The sequence below is a fragment of the Heterobasidion irregulare genome, assembly GCF_000320585.1.
Source record: "Heterobasidion irregulare TC 32-1 unplaced genomic scaffold scaffold_08, whole genome shotgun sequence".
Classification (NCBI taxonomy): Eukaryota; Fungi; Basidiomycota; class Agaricomycetes; order Russulales; family Bondarzewiaceae; genus Heterobasidion; species Heterobasidion irregulare.
Window position 1 is genome coordinate 979232 of NW_009258204.1, and position 18679 is coordinate 997910.

Here is an 18679-nt window from a genome sequence, read left to right on the forward strand (position 1 = left end):
ATGCTCACAATGTGTTGCTCCCAATTAGGAAATTAGACACTTTTAGATACTATTAACACTTTTAGATACTTTTAGACACTATTAGACATAATCCGGAGCTAATACAAGGGGGTGTTTTTCCAGATGAGCTCTTGCCTGCGGCGGCATTCTGGATCTCTATGTCAGATATGATGAACAAGAACTTGCCAAATCCTCTTGTAACTTCATCACGTTCCAGACCCCGTTCAGTGCCCATGAACTTGTTATTTTGCCCATGGGATGGACAAATTCAGTCTCGATCTTCTACAATGACATCACTCACATCCTCCAGCTAGAGATTCCAGACACCACCATTCCTTTCATCAATGATGTTCTGATCTGGGGCCCACCGACCCAATACGAACTCCCGAATGGCAGCTTCAAGACACACCCCAACAACCCTGGCATCAGATGATTTATGTAGGAGCACTTTTAAGGCCTCAATTAGGTAGTTCAGTGGATGAAGTATAGCAGAGGAATATTTTCAGGACACAAGGTGACCCTTTGCGTGGCCAAAATCACAGTGGTTGGCCATTACTGCACATACGAAGGAAGGTTGCCCAACAAGTCTAGGATAGAATTGATTATGAAGTGGGGACCGCGCAAGGATCTCTCAGATGTTTGGGCATTTTTATAGAATTTTGCAAACAGGGTGCATGCACTGACAATGTTAATGCACAAAGATTTCCCATTCATGTTTGGCCCAGACCAGATAGTGGCTCAGGATGACCTCCGGTTGGCGCTTCTCAAATCGCCAGCCCTTCGGCCAATTGACTATAGTTCAGTGGCTAATGTCATCCTTGCAGTCGACACCTCCCAAATCGCAGTTGGCTTCTATGTCTGTTAATGTGTGCTCGACAATCCTCGGGTTCGGTACTATGCCTGATTTGGCTCCATCACCCTTAATGACCGTGAATCGTGATTCTCCCAACCCAAGCTTGAACTCTACAGCCTCTTTTGCGCCCTCCGATTGCTCAAGATGTACCTTATTGGTATTTGGAACCTAATAGTCGAAGTAGACACACACTATATCAAGGGCATGCTCACTAACCCGGATCTCAAATCTAGCACCAGCATCAATTGGTGGATTGTCCCCATCCTCACCTTTCATTTCACACTTGTCCACATCCTTGGCATCTCTCACAGCCCCAATAGACTATCCCGATAACCACCACAACCCTCCGATTGACCCAAACCTAAAGACAACTTTGATGACTGGATCAATAATCTCTATGGCTTCCTCTATCCTCCATCAGATCAACAACATATTCCCATCATCCATATCAGCCTCTACAACCGCCATCTTCATCTCCTTACTCATAGACGACCATCCGACCAATGCTGACTCAGCCGATGAAGAGCCAGCCATTGACTATTCAAATATTCCAAGATTGCAGAAAGCTTTGGAAGCCGAAGAATGCCTATGGTTGGTCTGCAACTGGCATTGAACATTGGTTTGGCCCCCTTCTCTCTCCGACTCTGAATATGCTACCTTCCTATGATATTGCACTGAGTTCTTCATTGTAGCTGACAAGCTATGGAAAAAAGACTCACATAGCCAACACAAGATTGTTGCAGCACCCTCCAGTTGAATTGTGATTCTCACTGCCACCCACGACAATGTCGCTCACAAGGGATTCTATGCCACAACTGCCTTGGTTGCCGAACACTTTTGGTGGCTGCACATGAGGCAAGATATTTCCTGGTTTGTTTGGACATGTTGCCTTTGTCAGATTTGCCAGACTCGCAATGTCCTCATTCCCCCAACCGTTGCTATGCCTGCACCACTTTCACAAAGATGTATATGGACACCATGCACATGCCGACTGCTGGTGGTTTTAAGTATCTTGTTCAAGGTCGCTGTTTGGTATTGCACTACCCTGAATTCCAAATGCTGCAATATGAAACAAGCTCAGCCCTTGCCAACTGGATCTTCGAGGATATCCTATGCCAATGGGGAACATTAGTAGAGATCGTCTCCGACAATAGACCAGCATTCATCAAGGCACTCGACCAGTTAGCAAAAAAGTACCATGTTTGGCACATCCGTATTTTGGGCTACAATTCCTGCACAAATGGCATTGCTGAACGACCTCACTTCGATGTTCGGCAGGCTCTGTTCAAAGCCATTGATGGAGATCAGGCCAAGTGGAATCGTGCAGCTCATTTCATATTCTGGGCTGATTGCATTACTGTTCAGTGCTGAATGGGTTGCTTGCCATACTTTGCAGCAACTGGAACCCATCCCCTCCTTCCCCTTGACATCACCGAAGCCACCTACCTCCTGCCACTACCGACCACAATCCTCAGGACCACCAACCTCATCGCCCAATGGGCCATTGCCTTGCAGAAACACTGATCGGACCTCGCCCACCTTCGCAGCTTGGTAGTTGGTGCCCAAGTTCAGGCCACCATCCGATTTGAACAGCAGCATTCTGCCACCCTTCACAACTTCAATTTCCACTGAGGCTCGCTTGTCCTGATATGCAACACAGCCATAGAAAAGGTGCTCAATCAGAAGATGCGTCCATGGTATTTAGGGCCATTGCTAGTGATTTCTAGGAATCGGGAAGGAGCATATATTTTGGCCGAACTCGACGGATCGGTCTTTGATCGGCCAGTTGCAGCATTCCGCGTTATTCCTTATTTTGCTTGCAAGTCTCTGAAGCTCGCCAACCTTAAAGCCCTCCTCAACATTTCACAAGAATGCCTTCAGGCCCTGGAAGATTCCCGATCAAGAGACGACAATGCCAAAAATGACAATATGGATAAAGATACTGACACCAGCTCAGTCTAATTGGTGGAGAACAGTGATGTGGCTTCGGCAACCTCTGACTAGATCACATCCTCCCACCCTTTGCTCTCGTTGGTTGGTAACTGGGGACAGTCATAATTTCAGTAGGGAGGAGGATTCACAGATATACCCATTCCTTATTTTTGTTTATTTGTCACAGACATGGACTGACACCCAATCATTTCCACATCTTTTAGTACTTTTGCCACTGACCAATTGCTAACCAAATATTTGGCCCATCATTTTCCCATCATTCCTTCAAGTACCAAGTTGCATTGAAGACTTCTTTTGATTTGTGCAAAACCATAGGGTTTTATGGCTGTGATAACATAGTGAGGCTTCCCCTAATATTTTAATTTATGTTCTTCACATCAACCGAACACTTTGCTTACAAGCACACTTTTACATAGACATTTCGCCGACCGATCTGCCAAATATCACTCTTTGGTCTTATCGAAATGTTATATTTGACTCAGGACAAGTCTCTCTTTGTTTCATCTTTCTATATTACATTTTGGACTATGCATAAACTAGGATTCATTCCAACATTCCCGAATCCTCGGCCTCCGACAAGTCCTTGACCAAGACAATATCTGAGGAAGTTGACATGCCCACCCACACATCAAGCAACTCCAGCTCTGCCTGCCACATTGCAATCAAGTGCACCAGTGAAGCACGCATACCCTCAGCCACAGCAATACGGTACCAAAGCTCAGACGCAATGCCTTGGGCAATAATGGGCGAGAGGTGAAATGTGTCAGAAGGAGCAGGGAAGGCGGCTGAATGGGAGCAGGAAGGGTGGATGGGAGCAGGGATGGAATGAGTAGTAGTTGGAAAGTGCTGGACTGGTTTTTGGGTGCAAACAGCTACACCAAATGATGAGCTCTCACCTTTAATCCAGCCGAAATACTACTTATCTTTTGTTTGCGTGATGCTATCTCCAACCGTATGCACAGGGACAGCCACCTCCACCTTATGACACTCTAAGGGGCACTCCTTCTCATCTGACTTCGGCGCTGACTGTTCCTTCAACTTCCCCTTCCCCTTCCCCTTCCCCTTCCCCTTCCCCTTCCCCTTCCCCTTCCCCTTCTCCGTTGTCATTCGCCTAGGCTGAAAGCTACATTCCTTTGACTCCCTGGCACACTTAGTGCACAACACATGCCCAGGTCGCTGATAGCACTGGAATGCCTTGGTCTAGAAGGTGGTCACACAGCAATGACACATGTAGTCAGCCTAGAAGAAGGATGGTTAGCAAGAGGAAGCGGCAGCAAGAGGGGGGGAACTTACCAGTACACCACCAGGTAACAACTCTGGAGGATCTTCAAGCATCTTACCGGCACCATTCCGCTCCATAGGGGACCTAACCGTCAACATTTGGCCTGTTCCAGGGCTGAGAGGAAGGACAACACATCCAAGAGGTAGCGTCTGTTTGTGAGTGAATTTGACAACAACAGCCATGGCCATCTTTTTGCCCTTCGTGTCAGTCAGGGCAGCGGAGGCAACCAGACCCACACTCATGTGGTCTAGGGTGTCGGTAGCAGATGCAAGTGCTGAATCAGCGGCAGAAGGGTTGGGACAATAGGATGAGGTGGCTGTATTGGGAGAAGGAGAGGGAAGGAAGAGAGGGAGAGGGACGACAGACTTGGCCCTAAGCTCAGCCAACTGATGCTCACCCTCTTCAGAATCGAGCCAGCCATCAAACATTGTGTCCACCAGTACTCCCCGGTGCCATTCACGATCTATAGTGCCAGACAAGCAAAGTTGACAATTTTAGTCAACTAATTACCCACCCTCCGGAACCACCGGAATTGATGCGCATTCAGTAGACGAGCATTTTGAGCTCCTTATGAGCAAAACCCCATAAGCCAATCTCACGTAAATTACATTTTATTGATTTTGGCCCTTAAAAAATTGACCAACCCCCAAATTAAATGGTAGGGCCTCAGATATAGCATCAATCAACTCTATTTTTTTTATCTGAGTTCAATAGTAGTCTTAAATAGTCCCAAAAAATTTTACTAAAGCTGTAATGGTGGTGCATTTCCAAACCACAACACACTAAGCTACCAACTTATGTAGCATTCAAAGCATCCCCAAAGGCACCTTCCAAGAAAGAAACATGCATCGAAAATTCAACATCTTCACAAAATATCAATCCACTTAAGAAACTCACCTGAATTTGAGTCAGACACTGAAAAAGACATAGAGGATATTGATCTTGATGATCTATAAGACAGAGACTAGCTTTCATCTATGAAAAACCTGGTGAGTTCTCAAAAAAGTACATTATAATCAATACTAGATGGACCATAAATAGCAGGTCCACATAAATCACACTCACATATTCCTATTATCAACAACAAGTCAGTGCATATGCAGCAATGCCTGGAGTGGAAGTGAGTGTGAGAGGGCCAGACAAAGTTCAATAGTTATTTCTTAGTAAGCAAGATAACAACCAAGAATGGCAAGGCAAAGAGATTATAGCAGACTCTTACAGAATGTATCCTTGATGTCTACACAATAGGGGCCAAGTGTTCACCAATTTGTCCTTTTAAGAATGACACTTGCTATATAGCCTGACTCCTAAGCAGGTAAGATGATTTTTTTTTCAAGAATCCCTTCTTGAGCAGAATTTAAAAGCTCGAGGTCACATTTGCATCTTTCTTCTGAAGTTCCATTGTAAGCTTGATCCTATTGAGATGGTCAGTTTCTCCAGTCTTTTCTTTTATGGCATGTTTATATCATCCAGTACTGGGGCTGGTGCAAGCATTGGTACTGTAAAATTTACAAAGTCAAATTTAAGGATGCAAAGAAAGTGGCACAGCAATGCCTCAATAAGTGTCCTGTCAAGGTGATTTGCCAATTTTTTAATCAACCATGGTGGTTTATGGATGCATATCATAAGGGGCTTATAGGGAAAGTGGCAGAGTGGGCTGTATGCAAACAGAAGTCACACAGAAGGGTTGGGCAGTGCGCAATGATGTCTGTTGATACAATGCTGACCTGAGATTGACTCAGATTGACTTTGGTGCCATTTTAGGCCTAATTACATTTTGTTTTTTTTTGCCCAAGAAATTGGCCACCCCTATTTTACCATGGAAACTTCCATAAAGGGCATTTTTTGACTCCTTTTTCTTCCCTGAGTCCAAATCTGAACTCAGTTTGTCCCAAAAAATTCTGCCTGGGGAGTTAGCAAAATTGTTGACTTTGCTTGTCCGGCATTGTACTTTAGCTGACTTCTGAGCCACAGCAGCCCGTGTTGCCTCAGCTTTGGCAGCCTCCCATTCGGTGATGGCAACACACTCCCTCTTCTCCACTAGGGCCTGTTCCTCGGCTGCTTGTTGATGTTGCAATACAACATGTGCTGCCTGCTGCAGCAGGATCCGTGATCCTCATACCAGCCAGTTGTTAGTAGCCATCGGATCGAGACCACATTTGGCCTTGGTGATAAAGTCAGCGAGTTCAGGCATGTCTTGCCCACATGCTGAACAGTCAAAAACAGCCTGTCAGGCGTCAGCAGCCAGCAGAAGACGAGAGGAAGGACTAACTCACCACCTGTTTGGCGAACCCTTGCCCCCAGACCTCGTAATCCTCATATTCGGCAGTGCTATCCAGGAGGGAGAGCATGTAGTTGGTGAGTTTCACCTTTAGGACAGAGATAAGGGATAACATGAGAGATGAAGAGGCAGGAAGGAAGGCGATGAGGGACTTAGTCACTGGAGAATCAAAGATCATTAGGTGATTGTGGTCACCTGACAAAGCCCCGTGCCACTGTGTTCGGCAAAAGCCGCAATACACGCTACTGCTCTTTGCCAACACGACTCTCATGCCAGCATCTAGTTGGGGCACTCTAGGCCTCAGCCACTTCCTCACCTAATCAGTTGCCATACCACAGGAATTTGCTGACTCAGCCCCGGTCTCTCTTATACACTAACCCGGTCCTTTCTACAACATCTCCTTGCCGATTATTCACCTATGCCACATCTCTCCCACACACCCACTCCTTTCTACATTACTGCTCATTGCCGATCCTTTTCCCATGAAACTTGCCACACCACTCCATTTTCCACACCACTTTTTTCTGCTCTGACTCATAACCACCAACTACTGACTGAGAATAGTCAGGATTTCAGTAGGGAGGAGATGATGAGCATACACCCGTGCTAGGGTCTGAGGGAGGTATTTGGGAAGCTTTGGGGAGATACCAAATAGCACTAGACAAGTACTAAAGATGCTGACTATCACCAAATATGGTTAGTCCCTGCCCAACTGATGACAAGCCACCAAAGGACATTCAGCAGCACTTGGGTCAGTTCGCCCACATTTCACATACTTACCATGACTGCACAGGAGTGTTACAATAAGCGTTTATGAGAGCCAGTAGTCCGTATTGGCTGATATCCTCCGTGAGTTGATCGGTCCTTATCGCTTATCTTCCTGACTTCCACATGGTCAGTCAAACACAATCTTGCACCATTACTTAGCTACCCTAGTCATACAATACCTCTCCTTTGTTTTTATTGGTTCTCCAACGCCTTTTCCTGCTACCTACGCTCGGGCAACGGATCCCAAACATTCGGAATTTCACCATCGCTGATTAACTTTTACCTTGTCACCTTCGGAACCCATATGGACATCTCACCTACCTTCTTATCTTCTCTGATCGCTAAGGCTTGGTGCCCATTTGACATCTACTCTCATTTCTTGTTTAATATTTTACTTAGGGGCTCTATTTACTATAAAAACCTACATACAACTCTGGAATAAACCAGCTTTTGCACCCCACCGTTCAGAGCTCATTTGCACTCATCTCAACCATTGAAATCGTCTTCGTCGACTTCCGAAAACTTGTCATCCTCATCATTTAGCCTCATTCGCATTCGTACTCATCTCCTCACTCGCACCCTTCGTCCTCCCTCATATATTGTCAGAGTCCCATGTGGCTTTTGAAGCACGTAGTTGTCGGTCGCGACACTACTTTTTCGTTACCAACCGCATCACCAACATGACCGACCGAACATTCGGTCAGTGTTTGGCACAGTCCCGAGACTATTCGGGTACTATAATCTCACACTCCCTGTTGCTTCTCAGTACGCCTTCCCTTTCTAAAGTCATCACTAATAATTCCTTGTGTATTAGATACTAGCTCCAGCACCCCCTGCATTAGAGGTTGTTTTGGTGTTGTGCTCGGCACTTAGAGCCACCTCTAGTGTATCATTTTGGAGCCCACCGCGAGGGGTTAGTATTCAAAATTACCTCAAGGAATCTATGTCACTTGTCCCGATCAACAGCGGAGTGCAAAGAATGACAAACAGTTATCGACAGCTTCAATACTCAGGAAACATCTGCCGACCAAAGTTTGTTTGGAGATGCCGATATAGTCCCGGAGCATCTATCCCACCATCACTATCTCGATCTTGAATCCTCGCCATCGCTCTCGCTGCCACCTGACTCCACTTTTTTCTTAACCCCACCTTCGTCGCCAAACCGATCGCTACTCCTGTCAATTTCCCTCATCCTCAACCTTGCGCTCTTAGAACAATCACCCCCGTCTCCTATACCATCTCCCCATGACTCCATCTCTCTGTTAATCCCACGCAGCCCTATCTTCTGGACACCGACCATCTGACCGACTTTGCTAGAACGCTCCTTCGAACCAGCAACTCCATCACCGATTACCTTAGCAAACAATACCTTCTCCCCCACCTTTGACTTTCTCACTATGGCGACCCCATCCATGCCTGCTCGTGGAGATCAAACGGCTCCAACCTTTGACCCCCATCAACCCCACGAATTGAGACGATATTTCGCTGATCTGGACTTCCACTTCATCCGGTCGGCGGTAGAAGATGAGCAGGAAAGGAAGAAACACGCTTGCCGATTCCTGGACATCGATACCTGCGAGCTTTGGGAATCACTCACCACTTTCACTGATGCCACGAAGACATTCAAGGAGTTCATTTGAAGAAGTCTACAGACTGTACCCCAGATTAGAGGAAGAGCGCAAATAGTTGGTATCAGATATGGACAAGCTAGTCGGCGAAACAAGCAGGATTGGCATCTTGTCTCTCAGTGAACTCAGCGACTATCATCGGTGATTCCTGGTGATTATGGTATTCCTCCTCAGCAAGGTATGAATCTCAGTTGCTGAACAAGGACACACCTTTGCTAGAGGATTCCAACCGGAGCTATGGGCAAGAATCTCTTAACGTCTACAACTCAAGTTCCCCAATCATTTCCCAGACGACCCGTACAACCTCCAGGACATCCACAACACGGCCCGATTTATCTTGCACGGCACCACGTCCGCCTACAGTATGACCTCTACCAACATCTCTCGAGCAGCCCCCACTGTGCCACCCACCAACACAATCAAGGCCGAAGACCTGGCGACCATGTTCGAATGGCTCACCAACACCTTCGTCAAGGCCATTGCAGCTCAAGGGACGTCAGGCCAGCCGATCAACCATCCCGACAGCCAAGACAAGGCGGCGACAACTGCATGTTCTGCGGCAGTCCCAAACACTTTATGCGCACCTGTCCTGAAGTCACCGAATATATTCGGATTGGCAAATGCAAGCGGAATATCGAGGGGAAGGTTGTACTGTCAAGTGGGGCATTCGTACCCAGAGAAATCACGGGTAGTAACCTGAAGGACCGAGTTGACGAATGGCACCGCAGGAATCTAGGCCAGTTGGCGACTGGACAGATGATGTTCACGGTAAACGCAGCACCAGCTTACCCAATAATGATAGCCTCCCGTCACAATTCACCCTCATTGCTAGATGTTACCCCGACTTACCAACTCACTGATGTCCAGCAAATCGCGAGCCTTGAATGTGAACTATTTGCACTCCGAACACAGGGCGCGAGGGCACATGAAATGGCACAGACAGGACGTTCGGCACCTACTCCGTCACCGGCTCCTGAACGACAAGCAAGGACCGAAACTCCCGAACCCGAACCCAAATCCCGACCGACCACCCCGACTCAGCGACTGCCCCCGGTACCAGCCAAGGACGATGCTCCGATCCACCCATATGCTAAAGCCCAGGACGCGACCTATGCACCGCCACACGAACGCAACATGGGAGCCCTGGCAAAGATACCATCGACAAAGAAGGATGCTCCGGCCTACAAAACCACGGCACCGATCTATGATGAGAAGGTAGCAGCAGAGGTCTATAACAGGGCAATGGCCACTCAGGTGACACTTACCCAGCATGAACTACTCTCTCTCTCCGCCGAAGTCTGTTCGCAGGTCAGGGAAGCCATGTTGGCACGCTGATTGCCTGCCAGAGACGCCAGTAATATTCGGACCTTCTACCAAGATGCCAATCTACCCTACGCCATTGACAATCTCGAACCACCAACTCGACCGACCGTCTTCTCCTTCATCAATGTCCTGCACCAACCGGAAACACCCCCGCCAGGTGCGACCATCATCCCCAACATATACGAAACGTACCTGAAGAATCTACAGCCTGGTCAGGTTCCTCAGCCGTTGATAGTTGCTAAAGAATTGTCTGCCCTAAGGTCCATCGTTCCCCTCGTTGATTATCAGCAGGAAGTCGAATGCGTCATCGACCCGGGGTCACAAGTCATCGCTATGTTAGAAGGCATTTGCAATGAATTGGCGCTCATTTACGACCCCGAAATCATCCTCAATATGCAGTCGGCAAATGGTGAAACCAACTGATCCTTGGGCCTGGCACGCAATGTTCCATTCCTCATTGGCAAAATCACCCTGTACCTTCAAGTCCACATCATTTGGAATCCAGCCTATGACATTCTCCTCAGCCGGCCCTTCGACATCCTCACCGAAAGTATCATCAAGAATTATTCGAATGAAGACCAGACAATCACCATCAGCGACCCGAACACAGGACAACAAGCCACCATTCCAACGATCAGGCGAGGACCCCCTCGAGTTCTTCACCAAAGACAAGTGGGTTTCCGTGACTCAATGAATTGATCCAGGATCAAGGAGAAGTTGCACTGATCATTTCCATCGATCATGATACCCCCAATTTCCCACTTATCGAAGCGTCCTCAGATTTCCATTCTCCATCTCCCTCTCGTCGCGATCTTTGTCTCAAGTACATTATGGCCTCCGATTTGGGGCCCGAAAATCATCTCAAAAACAATCTCGATTCCGCTATGTCATCCTTATTTTCCTCAGTTGTCCCCGGTTCTTTCCATTCCACTAATATTGTCGACCCGGTCGCCATCTTTGCCACCAAGCGCAAGTACAAACCGGTCGCTCAGAAAACACAACCAGTCTTGGCCGACCTCCCCAAAAAGTTCCGAATCATTCGGAACATCATTGGTGACCCTCTTGCCACCCTTCCAACACTGACACCAAACCCCCCACCATTCATGCCAACCAGCAGATACACAGCCGAATGACGTGACCTCATTGACAAAGTTCACTTGGATGACTTCCTTTGGCCGGCCGAACGACAGCTCATGCATCATTTCATGTGTCTACAAGAGATGGGATTCGCCTGGGACGATTCGGAACGCAGACGTTTCCGTGAGGACTTCTTCCCACCAGTCAATATGCCGGTGGTCGAACACAAGCCCTGGGTTCAATGCAATATTCCAATTTCACCAGGCATCTATGACAAAGTGTGCAGACTCATCAAAACCAAGATTGCTGCTGGAGTCTATGAGCCGTCGAATTCGTCCTACCGATCGCGCTGGTTTATAGTCGTCAAGAAGACGAATAGCACCTCCACTGGCACCAAGCTCCGAATCAGTCACAGCCTCGAACCCCTGAACACCGTCACCATCCAGCATTCAGGTGTGCCCCCATATACCGATCAGATCGCTGAACAGTTTGCAGCTCGTGCTTGCGGCGGCATTCTGGATCTCTATGTCGGCTATGACAAACGAGGGCTTGCCGAATCATCTCGTGACTTCACCACGTTCCAGACCCTATTTGGCACCCACCGACTCATCACCCTGCCCATGGGATGGACAAATTCGGTCCCAATCTTCCATGACGATGTCACCCACATCCTCCAGCCAGAGATCCCAGACACCACCATTCTTTTCATCGACGATGTCCTAATTCGGGGCCCACCGACCCGATACAAACTTCCGAATGGTGGCTTCGAGACGCATCCCGACAACCCTGGCATACGACGGTTTGTGTAGGAACACTTTCAAGGCCTCAATCGGGTGGTTCAGTGGATGAAGTACAGTGGAGGAACATTTTCGGGACACAAGGCGACACTCTGCGCAGCCGAAATCACGGTGGTCGGCCATCACTGCACGTACGAAGGAAGATTACCCGATGAGTCTAGGGTAGAGTCAATTATGAAGTGGGGACCTTGCAGGGATCTCTCTGACGTTCGGGCATTCTTGGGGACGATCGGTGTCATTTGGATCTTCATTCAGAATTTTGCACACAGGGCGCATGCACTGACTATGTTAACACGCAAAGATTTTCCATTTGTGTTCGGCCCAGACCAGATAGCGGCCTAGGACGACCTCCGGTCGGCGCTTCTCAAATCACCAGCCCTTTGGCCGATCGACTATGGGTCGGCAGCCAACGTCATCCTCACAGTCAATACCTCACAAATCGCGGTCGGCTTCCACCTCTGCCAATGCGCACTCGACAATTCGCGGGTTTGGTACTATGCCCGATTCGGCTCCATCACCCTTAATGACCACGAATCGCGATTCTCCCAGCCGAAGCTCGAACTCTACGGTCTCTTTCGCGCACTCCGATCGCTCAAAATGTATCTCATCGGCATTTGGAACCTGATAGTCGAAGTAGACGCATGCTACATCAAGGGCATGCTCACTAACCCGGATCTCGAACCTAGCGCTAGCATTAATCGGTGGATCATCTCCATCCTCACCTTCCATTTCACACTTGTCCATGTCCCCAGCACCTCTCACGGCCCCAATGGTCTCTCCCGACAACTACCACAACCCTCCGATCGACCCAAACCCGAAGACAACTTTGACGACTGGATCAACAATCTCTACGGCTTCCTCCATCAGACCAACAACACGTTCCCCACCTCCATTTCAACCTCGACAACTGCCATTTTTACCTCCTCACTCATAGGCAACCTCCCGACCGATGCTGACTCTGACGACGAAGGCCCAACTATTGACTATTCAGATATCCCACGATCGCAAAAAGCTTTAGAAGCCGAAGAACGCCTATGGTTGGTCCACGACTGGCACTGAACATTGGTTCGGCCCCCTTCTCTCTCCGACTCCAAATATGCCACCTTCCTACAATATTGCACTGAGTTCTTTATCGCAGCCAACAAGCTATGGAGAAAAGACTTGCACAGTCAACACAAGATCGTTGCAGCCCCTTCTAGTCGGATCACAATTCGCACCGCCACCCACAACAACGTTGCTCACAAGGGTTTCTACGTCATGACTGCCTTGATCGCCGAATGCTTCTGGTGGCCGCACATGAGGCAAGATATTTCCTGGTTTGTTCGGACATGTCACCTTTGCCAGATTCGCCAGACTCGCAATGTCCTCATTCCCCCGACCGTTGCTACGCCTGCACCACTCTTCGCCAAGATGTATATGAATACCATGCACATGCCAACCACTGGCGGTTTCAAGTATCTTGTTCAAGGCCGCTGTTTGGTCTCACACTACCCTAAATTCTGGATGCTGCAATGCGAAACAAGCTCAGCTCTTGCCGACTGGATATCCGAGGATATTCTGTGCCGATGGGGAACACTGGTAGAGATTGTCTCCGACAACAGACCAGCATTCGTCAAGGCGCTCGACCAGCTAGCAAAGAAGTACCATGTTCGGCACATCCGTATTTTGGGCTACAATTCCCGCACGAACGGCATCGCCGAACAACCTCACTTTGATGTTCGGCAGGCTCTGTTCAAAGCCGTTGATGGAGATCAGGCCAAGTGGAATTGTGCAACTCATTTTGTATTCTGGGCTGATTGCATTACTGTTCGGCACCGAATGGGTTGCTCGCCATACTTCGCAGCAACCAGAACCCATCCCCTCCTCCCCCTCAACATCGCCAAAGCCACCTACCTCCTGCCACCGCCGACCACAACCCTCAGCACCACCGACCTCATCGCCTGACGTGCCATGGCCTTGCAGAAACGCCGATCGGACCTCACCCACCTTCGCAGCTCAGTAGTCGGCGCACGTGTCCAGGCCGCCATCCAATTCGAACAACAGCACTTGGCCACACTTCACGACTTCAATTTCCACCGAGGCTCACTTGTTCTGATGTGCAACACAGCCATAGAAAAGGCGCTCAATCAGAAGATGCGCCTATGGTATTTAGGGCCTTTGCTAGTAATTTCTAGGAATCGGGGAGGAGCGTATATTCTGGCCGAACTCGACGGATCGGTCTTTGATTGGCTAATTGCAGCATTCCATGTTATTCCTTATTTTGCTCGCAGGTCTCTGAAGCTCACCAAACTTAAAGCCCTCCTTGACATCTCACAAGAACGCCTTTGGGCAATGGAAGAATCCCAATCGAGCGACGATGACGCTAAGGCCGATGATGCCGATGAAGAGGATACCGACACCAGCTCAGTCTGATCAGCAGAAGACAACGACGCGGCTTCGAGACCTCCAACTAGATCCTGCCTTCCCACCCTTCGCCCACTTCAGTCGGTGACTGGGGACAGTCACGATCTCAGTAGGGAGGAGGATTCACAGATATACCCATTTCTTTGTTTTCATTTATTTGTCACAGACATGGACTGACGCCCAATCATTTCCACACTTTTAGTACTTTTACCACCGATTGATCGCCGACCAAATAGTCAGCACTCATTTTACACATCATTCCTGCAAGTACCAAGCCGCATTGAAGACTTCTTCTGATTTGCACAAAACCATAGGGTTTTATGCCTGTGATGACATACTGAGGCTTCCCCTGATATTCTAATTTATTTTCTTCATTTCGCCAAATGCTTTGCTTACAAGTACATTCACACAGTCATTTTGCCGACTGATTTCCCAAACGATACCTCTAGTCTCTGCCAAACACCTCATTCATCTCAGGACAGTCCTTTTACTTATTTTACATTTTACTGGACTAGTGACACCTTGAAACTACTTTACACATCGGGAACAAAGTCGCCCAACACCGACATTCCCAAATCCTCGGCATCCGATGAGTCTTCCACCAACACTACATCTAAAACTGCTGATCCACCTGAATGCACCTCAAGAACCTCCAACTCACCCTGCCACATTGCAATCGAACGCGCCAGCGAGGCACGCATACCTTTGTCCACAGCGATGTGGTACCGAAGCTCTGACGCGATGCCTTGCGCGACGACAGGAGACAGGCGAGAGGAGTCGGGCAGGGCAGGGACAGCAGCTGAACGAGTGCGTGAAGGGCGGGTAGGAGCAGGGGCGGCCCTAGCAGTGGTTGGAAGCCGCTGGACCGGCTTTCTGGTATGAGCAGCTGCACTGAACAATACCAAACAATGAGCTCTACATCTCCGATTCAAACAAAAGACAACTTACCTTTCGTTTGAGCGATGCTATCACCGACGGACCATACGGGAACAACCACCTCTACCTTACGATGCTTCAAGGGGGCGTCCCCTCTCCTCCAACTTTGGCACCGACTTCCCCTTTTCCTTCGATTTCCCCTTCCCCTTCCCCTTATCCGTCGGCATCCACCCAGGCTGAAAGCTACACCCCTTCGACTCCCTGGCACACTTTGTGCACAATACCAGCCCAGGTTGCTGGTAGCATCGGAACGCCTTGGTCAGAAAGGCGGTCGCACAGCGATGACAAGCGTAGTCGGCCTAAAAGGAGGGTCAGCAGTAGGAAGCAGCAGCAAGAGGGAGGGAACTCACCAAGACATCACCCGGTAATAATTCGGGAGGGTCTTCGAGCAGCTTCCCGGCACCATTTCGCTCCACAGGGGACCTAGCAGTTGACATTCGGCCCATTCCAGGGCCGAGAGGAAGGACGACACACCCAAGAGGTGGCGTCGGTTGACAAACGAACTCAACAACAACAGCCGCTGCCGACTGTTTGCCCTTCAAGTCGGTTGGGGCAGCGGCGGCAACCAAACCCACGCTCATTTGATCCAGAGCATCGGTTGCAGACGCAAGCGCAGAATTGGTGGCAGACAGGTCAGGCTGGGACAAGTTGGCGGATGGGTTGGGATGGGAAGAGGACACGGCGGTGGAAGGGGAAAGAGAAGGAAGGAAGAGAGGGAGAGGAAGGACAGACGTGGCCTCAAGCTCAGCCAACTGACGCTCACCCTCTTCAGAATCGAGCGATCCATTGAACATTGTGTCCACCAGTACCTCCCGGCACCATTCCCAATCCACTTTAGCCAACTCCCGAGCCGCAGCAGCCCGAGCCGCCTCAGCTTTGGCAGCCTCCCATTTGGCAACAGCAATATGCTCCCTCTCCTCCACTAGGGCCTGTTCCTCGGCCGCCTGCTGATGTTGCAACGCGACATGCACTGCCCGCTGTGGAAGGATTCACGCCCCCCATACCAGCCAGTCGTCGGTAGCCATCGGATTGAGGCCAATCTTGGCCTCGGCAATCCAGTCGGCGAGTTCAGGCATGTCTTGCCCATGTGCCGAATGGTCGAAAACAGCCTGCAAGAACATCAGCAGCCAGCAGAAGGCAAAGGGACAAACCAACTGACCACTCATTTGGCAAAACCCTGCGCCCAGGCCTCGTAATCCTCGTACTTGGTGGCGCCATTGGGAAGGGCGAGCATGTACTCCCCAAGCTTGGTTTTGAGGACAGAAAGGATAGAGGACATATTGGGAGGCAGAGAGGATTGGATAAGGAGGCGAAGCGGCAAGAGAATGGCGATGAGGGACTTAGTCGCTGAAGAATTAACGATCATCAGGTGATTGTGGTCACCTAACTAAGCCATGTGCCACTACGCGCGGCAGAAACCGCAATGTGCATCACCGCTCTTTGCCGACACGCTCCCACGCCAGTGCCTAGTTGGGGCACTCTAGGCTTCAGCCACTCCATCACCTAATCAGTTGCCATGCCACAGGACTTTGCCGATGCAGCCCCGGTCTCCCTTGCGCGCTGACCCGGTCCGTTCTATAACATCTCCTTGACGATTATTCACCTGTGCCACATCTCTCCCACACGCCCACTTTTTCCACGCCATTGCTTGTTACCGACGCTTTCCCACGTCCACACACTACGCGCCCTGATCCACGTGCAGTGTTGCCACACCAATTTTTTCACTCCAACTCCTAGCTGCTGACCAACTGACTGAAGACAGTCAGGATTTCAGTAGGGAGGAGATGATGAGCATTCACCCATGCTAGGGTCCGAGGAAGGTATTCGGAAGCTTTGGGGAGATACCGAACAGCGCTAGACAAGTACCGAAGACGCCAACTTTTACCAAACACAGTTGGTCCCTACCTGACAGACGACAAGCCACCAAAGGACATTTGGCAGCACTTGGGTCAGTTCGCCCACACTTCACATATTTACCATGACCACATAGGAGTTTTACGATAAGTGTTTACGAGATCGGAGCCAGTATTCCGTATCGGCCGACGTCCTCTGTAAGTCGGTTGGTCCTTATCGCTTATCTTCCCGACTTCCGCATGGTCGGTCAATTGCGATCTTGCACCATTGCTTGGCTACCCTGGTCGTACAATACATCTTCTTTATTTTTCATTGGTTCTCCAACGCCTGTTCCTGCTACCTACACTCAGGCGACGGATCCCAAACGATCGGAATTTCGCCATCGCTGATTAACTTTTACCTTGTCACCTTCAGAACCTATATAGACATCTCACCTACCTTCTTATCTTCTCTGATCGCTAAGGCTTGGCGCCCATTTGACATCTACTCTCATTTCTTGTTTAATATTTTACTTAGGGGCTCTGTTTACTATAAAAACCTACACACAACTCTGGAATAAACCAGCTTTTGCACCCCACCATTCAGAGCTCATTCGCACTCATCTCAACCATCGAAATTGTCTTTGTTGACTTCTGAAAACTTGTCATCCTCGTCATTCAGCCTCGTTTGCATTTGTACTCGTCTCTTCGCTCGTACCCTTCATCCTCCCTCGTATATTGTCAGAGTCCTGTGTGGCTCTTGAAGCACGTAGTTGTCGGTCACAACACTACTTTCTTGTTACCGACCGCACCGCTGACATGACCGACCGAACGTTTGGTCAGTGTTTGGCACAGTCCCGAAACCATTCAGGTGCTATAATCTCACACTCCCCATTGCTTCTCAGTACACCTTCCCTTTCTAAAGTCATCACTAACAATTCCTTGTGTATTAGATACTAGCTCCAGCACCCCTGCATTAGAGGTTGTTTTGGTGTTGTGCTCGGCACTTAGAGCCACCTCTAGCATATCAACGGTTATAAGCACTGGCGTAGTTGCGAGCACTGGTGTGGTTGCGAGCGCTGGTGTGGTTGCGAGCGCTGGTGCGGTTACAAGCGCTGGCACAGTTGTGAGTGCGAAAGTGGGTGTGGGCACAAGAGTGGGCGTGGGCACAAGAGTGGTTGTGGGCGCAAGAGTGGGCATGGGTGCAAGAGCGGACGTAGTTGCAAGCGGGCACAAGCATGAGAATGGGCATGAGCATAAGAACAGGCATGGTTATGAGAATGGGTGTGGGCGAGAGAATGGGCATGGTTGCAAGAGCTGGCAAGGGGGCATTGATGGCAGAGTGTGAGACAGGAGAATAATCGCGCATCTCAGCAAGTGCCATGTTGTCGAGTAGTTGATCCTCAGTTAGTACAAGCCTAGACTGCTTTGCTGGGTGGTCGCTGCTGCCATTCACATTTTTCTTACGCTTGCGTGTGATGTGCAGATCAGCGACTGTGAGCCCAGCATGTATGTCTTTGTCTTCTGGCTTGATCATGCCCAGCTT

The 18679-nt window shown here is 49.3% G+C and overlaps 10 protein-coding genes across 10 annotated transcripts; 6 read left to right on the forward strand and 4 right to left on the reverse strand.

Annotated features, from left to right (window-relative positions):
• Nucleotides 1-1831: 1831 nt before the first annotated feature.
• On the forward strand, nucleotides 1832-2377 carry HETIRDRAFT_104227 (uncharacterized protein; the record flags this gene model as incomplete). Its single annotated transcript, XM_009550886.1, has 2 exons — nucleotides 1832-2174; nucleotides 2250-2377. The coding sequence occupies 2 exons, from the start codon at nucleotides 1832-1834 to the stop codon at nucleotides 2375-2377; spliced, it is 471 nt and encodes a 156-aa protein (XP_009549181.1).
• A 972-nt stretch (nucleotides 2378-3349) lies between these two features.
• On the reverse strand, nucleotides 3350-4516 carry HETIRDRAFT_428665 (uncharacterized protein; the record flags this gene model as incomplete). Its single annotated transcript, XM_009550887.1, has 4 exons — nucleotides 3350-3454; nucleotides 3496-3678; nucleotides 3758-4006; nucleotides 4100-4516. The coding sequence occupies 4 exons, from the start codon at nucleotides 4514-4516 to the stop codon at nucleotides 3350-3352; spliced, it is 954 nt and encodes a 317-aa protein (XP_009549182.1).
• Nucleotides 4517-5412: 896 nt separating this feature from the next.
• Nucleotides 5413-5819, forward strand: HETIRDRAFT_324669 (uncharacterized protein; the record flags this gene model as incomplete). Its single annotated transcript, XM_009550888.1, has 2 exons — nucleotides 5413-5514; nucleotides 5562-5819. Coding segments are annotated over 2 exons (360 nt in total), but the record flags the coding sequence as incomplete, so codon positions are not given.
• A 7-nt stretch (nucleotides 5820-5826) lies between these two features.
• HETIRDRAFT_428666 (uncharacterized protein) lies at nucleotides 5827-6547 on the reverse strand (the record flags this gene model as incomplete). The annotated part of the gene is made up of 3 exons (XM_009550889.1): nucleotides 5827-6183; nucleotides 6211-6315; nucleotides 6365-6547. The coding sequence occupies 3 exons, from the start codon at nucleotides 6545-6547 to the stop codon at nucleotides 5827-5829; spliced, it is 645 nt and encodes a 214-aa protein (XP_009549184.1).
• A 635-nt stretch (nucleotides 6548-7182) lies between these two features.
• On the forward strand, nucleotides 7183-7409 carry HETIRDRAFT_420111 (uncharacterized protein; the record flags this gene model as incomplete). Its single annotated transcript, XM_009550890.1, has 2 exons — nucleotides 7183-7218; nucleotides 7269-7409. 2 exons carry the CDS (start codon nucleotides 7183-7185, stop codon nucleotides 7407-7409), a joined length of 177 nt encoding a protein of 58 aa, XP_009549185.1.
• Nucleotides 7410-8218: 809 nt separating this feature from the next.
• HETIRDRAFT_420112 (uncharacterized protein) lies at nucleotides 8219-8551 on the reverse strand (the record flags this gene model as incomplete). The annotated part of the gene is made up of 1 exon (XM_009550891.1): nucleotides 8219-8551. The coding sequence occupies one exon, from the start codon at nucleotides 8549-8551 to the stop codon at nucleotides 8219-8221; it is 333 nt and encodes a 110-aa protein (XP_009549186.1).
• Nucleotides 8552-9129: 578 nt separating this feature from the next.
• On the forward strand, nucleotides 9130-11221 carry HETIRDRAFT_428667 (uncharacterized protein; the record flags this gene model as incomplete). The annotated part of the gene is made up of 5 exons (XM_009550892.1): nucleotides 9130-9316; nucleotides 9361-10065; nucleotides 10144-10497; nucleotides 10594-10760; nucleotides 10793-11221. 5 exons carry the CDS (start codon nucleotides 9130-9132, stop codon nucleotides 11219-11221), a joined length of 1842 nt encoding a protein of 613 aa, XP_009549187.1.
• A 2691-nt stretch (nucleotides 11222-13912) lies between these two features.
• On the forward strand, nucleotides 13913-14374 carry HETIRDRAFT_172466 (uncharacterized protein; the record flags this gene model as incomplete). The annotated part of the gene is made up of 1 exon (XM_009550893.1): nucleotides 13913-14374. The coding sequence occupies one exon, from the start codon at nucleotides 13913-13915 to the stop codon at nucleotides 14372-14374; it is 462 nt and encodes a 153-aa protein (XP_009549188.1).
• A 524-nt stretch (nucleotides 14375-14898) lies between these two features.
• On the reverse strand, nucleotides 14899-17538 carry HETIRDRAFT_117601 (uncharacterized protein; the record flags this gene model as incomplete). Its single annotated transcript, XM_009550894.1, has 10 exons — nucleotides 14899-14972; nucleotides 15027-15256; nucleotides 15374-15600; nucleotides 15652-16278; nucleotides 16306-16379; nucleotides 16478-16648; nucleotides 16933-17053; nucleotides 17101-17155; nucleotides 17279-17430; nucleotides 17500-17538. The coding sequence occupies 10 exons, from the start codon at nucleotides 17536-17538 to the stop codon at nucleotides 14899-14901; spliced, it is 1770 nt and encodes a 589-aa protein (XP_009549189.1).
• Nucleotides 17539-17952: 414 nt separating this feature from the next.
• On the forward strand, nucleotides 17953-18481 carry HETIRDRAFT_428669 (uncharacterized protein; the record flags this gene model as incomplete). The annotated part of the gene is made up of 2 exons (XM_009550895.1): nucleotides 17953-17971; nucleotides 18087-18481. 2 exons carry the CDS (start codon nucleotides 17953-17955, stop codon nucleotides 18479-18481), a joined length of 414 nt encoding a protein of 137 aa, XP_009549190.1.
• Between the last annotated feature and the right edge of the window lie 198 nt (nucleotides 18482-18679).